The sequence below is a fragment of the Nelumbo nucifera genome, chromosome 1 (genome assembly GCF_055504915.1).
Source record: "Nelumbo nucifera cultivar China Antique chromosome 1, China Antique-T2T, whole genome shotgun sequence".
In the NCBI taxonomy this organism is placed as follows: Eukaryota; Viridiplantae; Streptophyta; class Magnoliopsida; order Proteales; family Nelumbonaceae; genus Nelumbo; species Nelumbo nucifera.
In genome coordinates, this window is record NC_142649.1 from 89,901,531 (window position 1) to 89,916,062 (window position 14,532).

A 14,532-nucleotide genomic window follows, 5' to 3' on the forward strand; every position below is an offset into this window, starting at 1 on the left:
TTTCAGCAATGTACAAGTAAACAAGAGACATCTTGCGTTCTTCAGACCTCACTACCTGGAATTCTACCTTTTAAAAATGCAAAAAAAAAAAAAAAGAAAAAGACTTCACTACATACAAATATGCTTATGATTAAGGGTTGTGAGAAAACCAAATCTTTGTGGAAAAATCTGTGTTTATTATGCAAGATACAATCTTATATCTACAATTTAGGAGATTCAGTAATTCAGTTGTAGTAGGAAACTACAACTAGCTAAAGATGCCTAGGGAACTACCAAGATACATCTAAAGATACATGCATGAGGTTTCCTAATACATGCCGACTTCCCAAATACACGCATGAAGATAAGATGAGGATTTTCCAATACTCCCCCTCAAATTGGCGCATGAAGATTTCGAATGCCCAATTTGCCAAGGAAATAGGCGAATTTTTCTTTTCCCAGAGCCTTCGTCAAGATGTCAGCCAACTGTTCTGTGGTTCGAACATGGCAAGTAACAATGTTCCCATGCCGTAGCTCATCGCGAACAAAATGACAATCGACTTCAATATGCTTTGTTCTCTCGTGAAACACTGGATTAGCGACTATGTGTAGAGCCGCCTGATTATCACAATACAATCACGTAGGTTCATCATGCGCTACTCCCAAGGACAAAAGGAGTTTCTTCATCCACTTCAACTCACAACTTGTCACTGCCATCGAACGGTATTCTGCTTCTGCCGAGGAGCGCGACATAATATGTTGTTTTTTCATTTTCCAAGAAACTGGTGACTGCCCCAGCAGAACAAAATAGCCGGTCAATGAATGTCGCATCAATGGGCAGCTTGCCCAATCAGAGTTGCAATAAGCATACAAACGCAGATCGCTATCAGAACGTAACAATATACCTTGTCTAGGATATCCTTTCATATATCGCACTACTCGCAGAGCTGCCTCCCAATGTTCTTGCCGTGGACTCTACATGAACTGAGCTAGGATATGAACACAATAACACAGTTCAGGTTGTGTGATGGTTAAGTATATCAACCGCCCCACTAGTCTCTGATACTGACTGGGATTTTCCATTAGAGCACCCTTTGCCAGTGCAAGATGACGATTTTGTTCAATGGGCATGGACGTTGGTTTGGCTCCCAATAGTCCACATTCCGAGATGATGTCCAAGGCATACTTTCGTTGAGACAAAAATATTCCCTCAGGGCCACGAGCTACTTCAATACTTAGGAAATATTTGAGTGGACCCAGATCTTTCATATGGAAGCATCGGTTGAGATACGCTTTGAATTTCACAATAGCTACAATATCATTTCCCCCAACAATCAAGTCATCAACATATATCAGCACGTGTAGATGAACATTGTGTTTGAAATAGGTGAACAAAGAGTAGTCAGGATACGATTAGACAAACCCGAACTGTATCAAGGCTGTTGTCAATTTCGAGAACCAACATCTGGGAGCTTGACGTAATCCATAGAGAGATTTCTTCAGTTTGCACACTCTTGTTCGATCCTTAGATGTGAAGCCCGACGGCAACTGCATGCATACATCCTCATTCAAATCCCCATGTAAGAATGCATTATGTACATCCATCTGATGCAACTCCCAGTTCCTAGCGGCTGCCACGGCTAAGAAGGTTCAGACTGTTGTCATTTTGGTCACAAGAGCGAAAGTCTCATTGTAATCTAACTCCTCAACCTGTCTATTCCCGAGAATAACTAGGCGTGCCTTGTGCCGTTCAACCGTGCCATCTGAATTATATTTGATCTTATAAACCCATTTACTCCCTATTGCCTTTTTCCCGGGAGGTAGAGTTTCCAATGTCCAAGTACCATTATCCTCCAGAGCCTGGATTTCCTTCCTCATAGCTTCTCTCCATTTCTCACTTCTCATTGCCTCAGAAAAGCTGGTGGGCTCGGCTCCTGTAGTGACTGCAGCTAAGAAAGTTTGATGTCTAGCAGAGAAGTTAGTACATGTCACATAATTTGCTATGGGATAGAGAGTCGTACCTGAGGACTTTGATTTAGAGTTGGCTTGAGTGTGAATAGGGTCCTTCAAACACCGAGCAATGTAGGTTACGTAGGACTTTAACAAAACAAACGGCGTGCGATGTCGATGTCCCCTACCAAGTTGCTCTTCTGGTGCTGTTTGTGGTGCTGGATTCACACTAACTCCATCCTCACCGCCACTGATTTCCATTTCCTACACCCCCTCTTCATCTCCTTGCTCCTCCTCTCTTTCATCATCAATATTTTCAAGGCTCCCCCTACCACAAATTTCGGCCGCGTCACTCCCCCTGTCTTTATTTCCTCTGTGGCAGTGAAAAACATTATCATCAACCACGACATCAATTGGTGCAATGGCTGGGGCAGGGTTGTCTTCCAGAGTTGCTTTTAAATTAGTAGCGTATGGAAATACATTCTCATGGAAGACTACATCACAGGAGACAAAATATTCACCTCTTTCAACATCATATACGTGCCAACCTTTCTTTCCGTAGGGATAACCTACAAAAACACACTTCCTACTCCTTTCTCCAAACTTATCTTTGTCTCGAGGACTCCAATGAGCATAGAAGAGACAGCCAAATACTCTCATTTGCTCGTATTGAAGTGGCATCCTGAACAGTACCTCATACAGAGTCTTCCCGCCAAGTACAGAGGAAGGTGTCCTATTTATTAAGTATCCGGCAGTTAAGACGCATTCTCCCCCAAAACAAATGGCCAATCCTACTTGAAATCTCAGTGCTCTTGCAACATTCAAGATATGCTTGTGTTTTCTCTCCACCCGTCCATTTTGTTGAGGTGTCCCAACACACGAAGTTTGATGCAGAATGCCATGAGTCTCAAAGTATGATTTCAAGCTTTGAAATTCTATTCCATTATCACTTCGAACAGTTCTGACTTGCTTGCCAAATTGACGTTCTACCATGGCACAAAATTTCTCAATAATATGTGCTACTTCACTTTTTTCAAGTAACAAGTAAACACACACAGCACGAGAGTAATCATTAACAATGGTTAGAAAGTAAACGACACCAAAAGAAGCAGGTACTTTATAAGCGCCCCATGTATCACAATGAATTAGAGAAAAACCATCATCAGCCTTATGTTTACTTTCAGGAAAAATTTCCCGTGTTTGTTTTGCTCTGTAACAAACATCACATGGCTTATCTCCTTCAGTTCTACTATTTAATCTATCTACTTTAGGAAGAAAAGATAATATCTGTTTAGACGGATGCCCTAATCTGCGATGCCATAACTCCCATCCATTCCTCTTGTTCTATTCGCCTGAACTGGTGCTGCTCCTCTAAAATGATAGACCCCATCACACTGCTCACCCGCTCCAATCAGAATCCTCGAGGTTTGGTCCTGTATCACACACAACTTGTCAGTAAAAGTAACAGCACAATTTATCTCTTGCAATAATTTTGCTACAGAAATAAGGGTGCAGCTCATTCTTGGTACAAAAAGCACGTGATGTAAATAAATATTTCCTCTCAAATGTAAAGTCCCTTCCTTCACTGCAATGGTTTGCTTCCCATTGGGAAGTCCCACCGGACACGGTGTAATATTCCGTACATCCATCAATAAATCAATTTCTCCAGTCAATGGTGCGACGCCTCGGAATCAATTATCCAATCAGTAGAATTTTTCTTACCAGAAAGTTGTTCTGTTCCACCAGATTTGTGAGAATTTAGAATATTAAGAAGTGTTGTCCATTGATCTCCACTCAGCCCAGGAAATCCGCTACGATCATGATCATTTGTGGTTCCAGTTGAGCGCGGTCTATCTCCCCACCATTCTAGATATCCGATAACCTGAAAGCAGTCCTTTGCTTCATGTCCAGATTTTCCACAGTGTACAACTCACATTTTTATCTTTCATACGAGCAGCAGCTGCTTTCGCATCAGTGTGTACCGCAAATCCTACCCCTATGACATCACTTCGTTCTTCTTTGCTCTTGGCTATATTTTGATGCCTTTCCTCTTGAATGACAATCGCATAGACACAGTTCAAATTCGACAATGGCTCCATGCTCAAAATATTCGAATGCACGGTGCCATATTGTGTATCGTCTAGGCCCATCAAGAACTGATGTACCCTCTCTTCTTCTCGCTTCTTTTCAAGTACGGTCGTAATATTGCAGCTGCAACTGCCACAACGACATGCGGGTACTGGTTCATAATCTACTAGTTCTTCCCACATGACCTTCAACTTTCCATAGTAAGCCATTACTGCTTGTCCTTGTTGTTTACAAGCAACCAAATCAGCCAAATCCTCCCACAAGTCTTTCACACTTTCTGTATACAATATAGTAGATCGCAAGGTTGGTTCGGTAGTATTAAAAATCCATGCAACCAGCATTGAGTTCACCATCCACCAATCTTCGATGTCGGTCGAGTCATCCGTTGGTTTACCCAACGTTCCATCTACGAACCCGAGCTTTCTCTTTGCTCTGAGGGCGTTTCTCATAGATCTCGCCCATTCCTCATAGTTTTCGCCTTTCAATTGGACATGTGAGATAATCATTCCAGGGTTGTCAGACGGATGCAAGTAGTATGGCGAGAAGAAGACCGTGTCCTTCCCTGCACCTTTTCTGCTATCTTCATCTCCGCCGGACATGGTGGAAAGTCTGTCGATATGCCTTCTGGTTTGCTGGTCGACGAGCAACAGTCGCCTTCAGGTAGTGTGTTTGGTGTGCTCTACAGAAGATAATCAAAGATTACGACAGTCGCGCAAATCCTCCCAACTTCTGGGGTTCGTCGAACTCCGGATGAGGTTTGCGAAACAAGTGAGGCCACGGTTCCTTGTAGAAGAATCCAAGAAAACCCATGGGCCTACGCAACAGGATCAGATTCCGGAGGATATATCGATCGACTGGCAGAATACACAACAGGAACCATCAATCGGCCCGAACTAGTTTTCAGTTCATGAAAACCAAATCAAATACTCCACTTCATGCTTCGGCATAGGATCTGTCAATCCCGATCATACTTTGTCGTACTGTGGAAACCATACGGTCTGGAAGGCAGGGTCGAAGAAGTCCTCCCGAAAACAGAAGAGAGAGAACAATCTGTGTTGAAGATGACAAAACTCTCTCTGGATTTCGTAGAATGCGAAGCCAAACTCTGGTCATTGTCTCAGAGATGGGGATGATGAATCAGTCGGCTTTGAGGGGTTGGAAGAAGAAGAATGTTGCCGCTGCTCTGGTTCAGACAGAAAAGAGTCCAAATCTGCCGCTGCTACAACCTTGCTCTGATACCATGAGAAAACCAAATCTTTGTGGAAAAATCTGTGTTTATTATGCAAGATACAATCATATATATACAATTTAGGAGATTCATTTATTCAGTTGTAGTAGGAAACTACAACTACCTAAAGACGCCTAGGGAACTACCAAGATACATCTAAACATACATGCATGAGGTTTCCCAATACATGCCGACTTCCCAAATACACGCATTAAGATAAGATGAGGATTTCCCAATAGGTTGTGCGGTTGGATTGCAATTTCTTTTAATTCCATTATGGGCACTCGAACGGATAGGCAATTAGGCATGGGCTTGGGTCTTGGCCTTGTGTTCAAGCCTGGTTCCAGGGCAAGTCCACATCGGGCCTAGAAATTTGTAGGCCGGGACTTGGACCAACACTTCAGGTTGGCCTGGGTCCCATCCAAATTATAACATAACAATGAATTTAAAGACAACCCAAAAACCCAGTCCATAAACCTTGTGATAGGTGATAAGCCCGGTCTGCCCATAATTAACCCAACTGTATTCATGACGACAGGTGATTTATTGCATTGGAGCTTGGCCTATAGGCCTTTGATTTTTGAGAAGGGATTGGCTAGGGTCTAGGGACATAGTTAGAGGTGTAAATCGGGTCGTGTTGGGCTGATATGGCACAACCTGCATGTAGTCTGCACAAAGAGTGGGCCGTGCTTCCCTTCCCTAAGATAATTTGGGGGATTGGCTTGGCAAAACCCATAGCCCGAGCCCGCACGGGCCCATGCTGTGCCATGCCAGGTTGTGGGCCTGGGCCAAGCGGGCTGTAGGCAGTGCCAGACTGGGCTATGGGCCTGGGCCAACCAACCTTGGCCTTGGTTGAACTGAGCCAAATTTTTTTATTTCATTTTTTTCTAAGTAAAACTAAAATACTTAAATTTCCTTTGGGAACAAATTGGAAAAATACAAATTCTAACAAAGAAATGAAAAAGATACTTAACAAAATACAAAGTAGACAACAAATTGGAAAAAATAGAAATTTTATTTCATTTAAATTTGAACAATACAACGGTCAAAAAATACTTATCAAAATAGAATAAAATATAAAAAATATGATATAATTATAAATTGAAAACAAAAAATTACATTGTTCAAAAATATCAAATAATTTCAATAAAATTGAAAAAAAAATTTAAAATAATTAAAGAAATGCTACAAAATTATTGAGTATACAAAAAAAAAATATTGACTCCATCATTTTTCTTCAAGTTCCACTTGCATCTCCATCTCCTTGACTTTGGTCATATGCATTAAGTGAAACATCAGGTGTAGTGTCATGCCTTCCTTTGTCTTGTAATCTATCCTCAGCATCCTACCAATCTTTGAAGTGGATGCACATTTTCAGACTTTTATCATTCATGCAACTTCTCTTGTTGTCCAGCACCCTAGTACCTGCACTAAAACAAGACTTCGATGGAACTATAGACACCGGTAGGTTAGTAGATCATGTGCCATGACAGCAAGGACTGGATAATTTTTTTCATGTCCACTCCACGAGGCTAAAATATCAAAATTATTCATTTCCTCCGACTTAAAAGAATCACTTAAACTAGAAAAAATTGCTTGTAAATAAAAATTAAGTTTAGTAAATGAACTTATTGAAAAAGTGGCATTAGATTTCTGCTTCCTACTTATTAGAAACCAAAGTCTTTCTTTTTCACTACTATAACTAGTTGTTTTAGAAGTAGAAGTTGCACCTATATAAGTTGCAGATTTTTTATGCCCTATCATTTGAGATTCATATAAACTATACATTTCAAATAATAAATTATTATTTTTTTTTTCTTTTTGATTTCCAATTTCAATATTCATATTTTCACAATATGATTCAAGTAAAACATCTAAACCATCTTTCTTAATCTTAGGATCTAATATTGTTGTTAAACAATAAAGAGGAGAAATGTTCTCCCAATATTTTAAATTTATTTTCCATTATTTCAACAATGCTTTTAAATTGTGGATCTCTTCTATATTTTGTACAACATTCACTAATCATTAATAATTGATTAACTAAAAGACAACTGGTTGTGTAATAAACTCTCGAAAATTCATTAGTTGCATCATAAAAAACTTGTAAAAAATCTCTTTTACAAATTGCCATTTCCTAGTCTTTTTCAAGTATAATATCATGTGACATTTTTGCATTATAAAAATCAGTAAAAATTTGTTTGTAGAAAATACAACTTTTTAACATAAAATAGGTAGAATTCCATCAATGTTTGAACATCTAACATAAAATTTTAAACCATAATTTTGACATAAATATTTAAATTCTTGTTTTCTTACTCAAGAACTTTTAATATATATAATATAATTTATAATTTTAGAAATATAATGAGGAATAATATTTAAAGCATTCCGAATACATAAATTTAAGATGTGACAAGCACATCTAATATGAAATAATTTACCATTTAAACATGGTTTTAGTTGATATTTTAAAATATTTATTGTTGAATCATTTTTACTAGCATTATCAAAACTAATAAAAAAATGTTTATTTTCAATTCCATAAGCATGTAAAATATTTAAAATACTTGCAGTAATAGTTGGGCTAGTATGTCGCCATTCAGGCATAGTAAAACTTAAAATTCTTTTATGTAAAAGTCAACTTTCACCACGGTAACACAAATATAACTTGTATTAAATTTAGAGGTCAAAATATCATAAGTAATTGCAACTTTAGATTTAAGATTTGATAAAATAGAAATTAAATTTTGTTTATATGACTAAAAAAATTCAAAGCATTTGTTCTAATAGTGTTTCTGAAACTTTTTAAATTATGGATTTACAGTATTACGTAAAAAGTTTTCAAGTTTGTATCTTCAACTAAAAAAATGGTTGTTCAACATGTACAATATATTTTGCTAACTCTTGCCTCATTTTTTTTTGAGAATACTTAAAAGTACCCAAACCCCCACGCTCAATTTATGTTTGTGATCTTCTTCTTCTTCTTCTTCTTGTTTCTCATGGGTGAGCAAATGTCTACCCAAGTGGCCATTACCACCCTTGTTATAATAGTTAAAGTCACTCTTACATTTTTGGCAAATGACTCTTTTTTCCTTCCCTTCAACATCATCTATTTTAAATATTTTTCCAAATCGGGTTAGTCAACTTAGTGCCCTTATTTTTCTTTCCCCTAGTAGCAGTACTAGGGGTGAGAACTCCGACAATGTCAATAGCATCCATATTAGTGCTAACACTATCATGTTGCGATTAAACATCGTCAACATTGAACTAATGGGGATTGGTTTTGAGAGAAGCTAGCCATTTTTTTAATTTAAAAAAATAAAAATTAATTTAATTACACTTACCCGAATTGCCATTTCAAAATCTTAACTTGATTTCAATAATTGAAGCCTTTAAGCCTTCCAAATTGCTAAATTGAGATACCTGAGCAAGGCTTTTTCTTGTTGAAACTTGAATAAAGTCGAGACTTGAGAATTGGAGAGGAGAGAGAGTGTATAAGAGTGTATGAGAGATTGAGAGTGTATGAGAAGAGAATTTCTGAATTGGTGTGATGAGAATGGTGGAGGATAAGACTATTTATAGGAATTGAAAATATTCAATTATCCAAAATACCGTAAAAACTATCTATTTTTTAGTTGTTGGGAGGGGTATTTTGGTCATTATAAAGTCATTTATCACTTTACTCAAAATGCCCCTCCAAAACTAGCTGTTATATAGTTGTTGTTGGGGGGGCATTTTTATCATTTTTTCTCCCCTAAAATCAAAATACATAATTACCCCTCTATATAGCTAGTTTCTTGGGCGGGCCGCAAGTCGTATCGACACGCGGGCCGCAGGTCACGCTCGGCTGGATTTATAATCACACTCACACAAGCAAGTTTACAAGGGACCTTAGGACGACTTACTAGTTACCACGACGGAAACTCATAATATTTAATTAATTATTTAAGGAGTTTAAAATGGCTTTTGATCACCCTTCAAATATTTGCGTTCAAAAAACATTCATTTGAATAAGGTAATAATTGGGACTCAGGAAATCATCTGGGTGGGATCCATTCAATGGTGTGTCCTGATCATCTAACACATATGGCAAGTTATGGGGCTAGAGAAATCAATAATATAACCATGAGTGCCCAAATGGTTTGATAGACTTTATAAGAAAAATATTGTTTAGTTTAGGGATTTTTTCAATTAAGAAAAGTATAAGTAAATTTCATAGGTTATGTAAGCTAATTAAGTAGTGAATTAGTAAAATTAATTAATTAATTAAGTAGTAACATAAAATAAATTAAATTCATTTACACTAATTTAGTAAAGTAGGTTAATTAAATAAATTAACCTAAATGTAATTAGCTTAATAAACTAATTGAAGTTAATTAAGTAAAATAGTTTAATTAACTAAATAAAGTAAATTAAGGAAAATTGAGATAGAAAAAAAAATCTTTTGACATTCCTAACTAGGCTAAGCTAGATGGAATCCACCCTAGGCATTATTTTTGGGTTATATATAGTTTGGTACATTTGTTTTAATTTTCATTAACTTTTATTTTTATTAATGTTTATTAAGTTTTATTCTTGTTAGATAAATTTGTATTACTTTTTTACTATTTTTAAATTAAATTAGTATATATTTTAATTTTTATTGCTTATTGCATGCAATGCGGGTTTTGTGAAGTGAAATTAAAGTAGAAAGAGCCTTCAGACATTTTCATTTGGGGAAAGCTGGTCCAAGTCCAATACAAGTATTATTATCTCAACCCTAGTTTAGATCAGGCCTAGGTTTTTTGACCCAGACCCAGCTCGTAGGTTTAGGACCAACCCAGGTTCAACCCTGAGCTAAATAAAACATGATTCAGGTTAGGTGTGCTTGGTTGGGCCGGCTTTCCTTGCTCATCTTTTGTACTTTGTTGTCTCATTCTACATATTCAATGTTGGAAGAAATAAAAGTAGTTATAGACAATTAGGCAATCATTAGAAATATATTTATAACGGTGATACATGTTTTCAATCAATTCCCAATAAAAATGTTTATATAAAAAATATATACATAAATTCTTTCAAACCCCCAGCCTTCCCAAGCTCAACCTCAACCTGAGTTATGTTGGGTTAAGTTCGGGTTGGGCTTGTCTGACCTTTAATCGAACCTAACCTTTCTAGGTTGCACCCATAGAAAATAGAAAAAGTGAAAAATGAGAATTGGAAGCAGAAAAAACGTTATTATGAAAAAATAGTGGGGCATGGATCACAAAAAGTTACTCAAAATCCAAAAATATAAATATGAATGGGCCATGGGGGGGGGGGGGGGGGGGGGGGGGGGATGTAATGGCTCCCCTGGTTCCCCCTGGCTTTGCCCTTGCTCTAATGGAACAACTGAGCACAAAATTATAGCCTCCCAAAGTTTTGATATACATCTAGGCCTCGTTCGTTTACAACTTTGTAAGTTACTCTAGTAAGTGCACTTACCCATTTATCTGGGTAAATTCACTTATCCATGTTCTTTTAATTCCTAAAATTCCTAGGTAAATGATAGAATGACATTTTCACCTATAAAAAACTAATATTAAAATAAACAAAGTTGTCTTATTTTGTTTTATAAAATTTCCTCCCAAGTGGAGAAGTAACCCACCCACTTGGGAGATGGGGTAAGTTTTATTCGAGAAATAGAGCTGATTTTACAAGTAGGACCTATTACTAAATACAAAAAAAAAAAAAAAAAAAGAAAAAACATTGCGAAGTGGCCAATGGAAAAATGATATCCATTAACACTTATTTAGGGGTAAACGACAGGGCCCTAATGTGTAACTCATGACTAAGTGATTGGGTTGAATGGATCAATGTGATTCAACGGGTTTTGATAAAATCAACGGTTTTTAATCAAATTTTAATTTAAAAAAAAAACTGGACTTAGAAAAGGGGCTTGGTGACAGTTTGATCATCCGGTTAATGGCGGGTTGAAATTTGAAAACATTGTATTGAACAGGGAAATCTTTTCAATCCATCATCTTGACCTGACTTCGAGAATCGGGTTTATGCAAATCCGGGTTAGTGTTAAACCTACTGCTTCGGCCATTCCAAGGTCAAAGTGGATATGAAGTCTATCCACATGTAAGAGAAAAATGTGAAAGGAAATAATGATTTTATTTCGTCCTTCAAACCTGAGAGAGAAAAAATGAACATACTCGGTCTGATACGAGTTCATATTTGTATAAAATTGATTACATCGTCAACCAAAATATTAAATCAGAAAGAGATGGTATTGATACTTAGGGTTTAAAGAAGAAAAAAAGATTTTCTTTCAAAAACCCAAATAATTAAAGAGGTTTTGAAGATGTTATTCTTATTGGAACTAACAACGAAGAAGATCAAAAGGGGAAAGAATGGGAGATTCGTCGGTTTGGTGGTGTTTGCTATGTCTCTGGGAATTTTTTTTACAGCTTTGAGGTGCACTTGAAGACATGCTGATTGCTGACATGGAGGGCACTATGTTCTATTTTCAAAATTCTTAAGAAAAGAAAAAAAGGGAAAAGTTAGTATGGGTTTGTAGCAAGGAGAGAGACTCCAACGTGGCATAGCTTGCTTTATGCATATAATATAGATACTAAAACAAAATTGCTGCAGTTAGGCTTTTATATATATCTACAAGTTGCAAACTTGCAATAGACTAGAAACTTAGAACGCGGAAGCTGCGTGCCAACTGACACCTTGACACCTTGCAATAGATTAACTTGTCTACCAAATGAAAAGACTTCAAAACCCAACCAAGTGCTTTCATCGATCCCATGGCAACTGTAGCTCTGTTTCTTCTTGTTTCTGCACATTTAACGGTAATAACTGCTAGTTAAGATAATAAAATAATTGAAAACAAGAAAATAATTTGGGATCAAGAATAATGTCGATGGTCTGGAATACCATCATACGTATGGCATTTATAGCTGAGAAGTTTACATTAGACTGGAGTTTTGTAAGAATTGAGAGAATGTACAGATAAGAAGATAATCACAGAATGGAAGAGTTATAGTAGGATTAGGATAGAGATTATCCTAGGGGATAGATCCAGATCTCCAGAGGACTCTTGATTTGGATTATCCTTAACATGCCCCCGCAAGCAAAATGGCTTTGTGAAGACATGCAGCTTGGACCGTAGATGAAGAAACCGTGGTGTTGGAAGAGCCTTAGTCATGATATCGGCTATCTGGTCTTTGGAGGAGACGAATTTCACCAGCAGTTTCTATTTGAGAATTAGATCTCACAAGAAATGAAAATCAACCTCTACGTGTTTGGTGCATGCCTGGAACACCGGATGTGCAGCTAGGTGTGTGGCCCCCACATTGTTGCACCAAGCAATTGGAGGAGATGTGGATGAGAACCCCGGATTTGCAAGGAGGGACTTGATCCATATGAGTTCTGTCACCGAATTTGCAAGGGCTCGAAATTCTGCCTCAGTACTAGAACGAGCTACTGTTGCTTGTTTCTTGGCACTCCACGCAATGAGATTGTTTCCCAAATATACACAATAGCCACCTGTGGATTTACGATCATCAGGGCATCCGGCCCAATCTGCATCACTAAACGCATGGAGCTAATGAGAAGTGGATTTGGTGAAATGAAGACCAACATCTAACATGCCCTTTAAGTAACGGAGAATCCGTTTGACAGCAGCCCAATGAGCATCTGTGGGAGCATGAAGAAATCTGCAAACCTTATTAACCGAATAGGCTATATTCGATCGAGTGATGGTGACATACTAGAGTGCACCCACAATACTTCTATATTCAGATGGATCCGGTAGAGCTACACCCTGGAGAGAGGATAATTTGCATAACAAAGCCATGAGAGAAGTAATGGGTTTGGAATCTGCTAATTTGCTTCGCCAAAGTAAATCCAGAATGTAGCGTCGTTGCATTAGGACCAATCTTGTGGAAGTGGAGTAAGCTTCTATACCCAAGTCCTTTAGTTCAAAGGTCTCCGAGAGTGAGGAGATGATGCGTGAGACAGCATGGGGAGAGGATCCAGTGATTAAGATGTCATCAACATAAACCAAAATAAATATGGAAACCTTACCCTGCCTGTATATGAATAAGGATGGGTCAACCTAGGAGCAATGAAAATGAAGACTGAGGAGAGCAGAACTCAATCGAGAGAACCAAGCTCGTGGAGCTTGCCATAGTCCGTATAGTGCTTTGCATAGTTTGTAGACATGAGTGGAATTCAAAGGATCTTCAAATCCCTTGGGTTGCCATACATAGATGTCCTTAGAAACAAATCCATTCAGGAAGGCATTGTTAATGTCGAGTTGCTAGATATTCCACCCAAAGGATACGACCAAGGCAATGATTGTACAGGTTGTAACTGGTTTAACCACATGATTGAAAGTATCAGAAAAGTCAAGACTCGGTACTTGGCTAAAACCCTGTGCCACCAAGTGAGCTTTGTGATGTTCAATAGAGCCATTAGATTTATTTTTTATTTTGTAAATCCATTTTTTTTTTCGATTACAATCATGTTGGGATGGTACGAAACAAGATCCCAAGTATTGTTGTCCATGAGGGCACGATATTTCTATTGCATAGCATGCTGCCAGTGTGCATGCTTGGCCACACTAGAATATGTGCCGATTCACATTGCTCCGGTGTGATGTCTGCAAGGAGGGCTGCCGGAATAGGATACCTGGTGGTGGTCGTCGCAAGGGATGTTGTGGAGCTCATCGATCTGGTGACCATGGCATGAGTTCTCTGTGGAGGTGGAGGTGCAGTAGGAGTGGCATCAAGAAGCTCTTGAATCAATCTGGTTCGGTGAGGCGGATGATGGATCATCGTTGGGAGCAGACTCAGATGATAGAGTAGGAGCCGCGGGGGTCTCTAACGACACCATGGGTTGTCAGTGGAGATCTGATGATGGAGGGAAAACGTCACCGATGGAGAAGAGACGCCAACTGATGGTGGAGTTGCTATGTGCAGGTTCGGTGGACCTGTAACAGGTTCGATGGGGGTACCTGAAGGAGATGACATGCCGACTGATGTATTCATGTCCACTGGTAGGACGCCAACACCTGTAACCCTTATGTGTGGCATTGTATCCTAGAAAAATACACTGTTGTGACCAAAGTTCAAATTTGTGGCGATTATACAGTCACAGAAGAGGATAAAAGGCACAACCAAAAATTTTGAGGAATGTGTAATCCGGGGTTCTTTGAAACAGTACTTCATATGGAGAGCGATCGCAAAGTGTCTGATTGGGAAGCCGATTAATCAGATATATTGTCATATCTGTGGCATTAGTCTAAA

General features: G+C 38.3%; 1 protein-coding gene across 1 annotated transcript; it reads right to left on the reverse strand.

Moving 5' to 3' along the window:
* Positions 1-2,193: 2,193 nt before the first annotated feature.
* Positions 2,194-4,616, reverse strand: LOC148803542 (uncharacterized). Its single transcript, XM_088896625.1, has 4 exons — positions 3,864-4,616; positions 3,652-3,811; positions 3,332-3,362; positions 2,194-3,139 (listed from the first exon to the last, which is right to left on the reverse strand). The coding sequence occupies exons 1-4, from the start codon at positions 4,614-4,616 to the stop codon at positions 2,194-2,196; spliced, it is 1,890 nt and encodes a 629-aa protein (XP_088752751.1).
* Between the last annotated feature and the right edge of the window lie 9,916 nt (positions 4,617-14,532).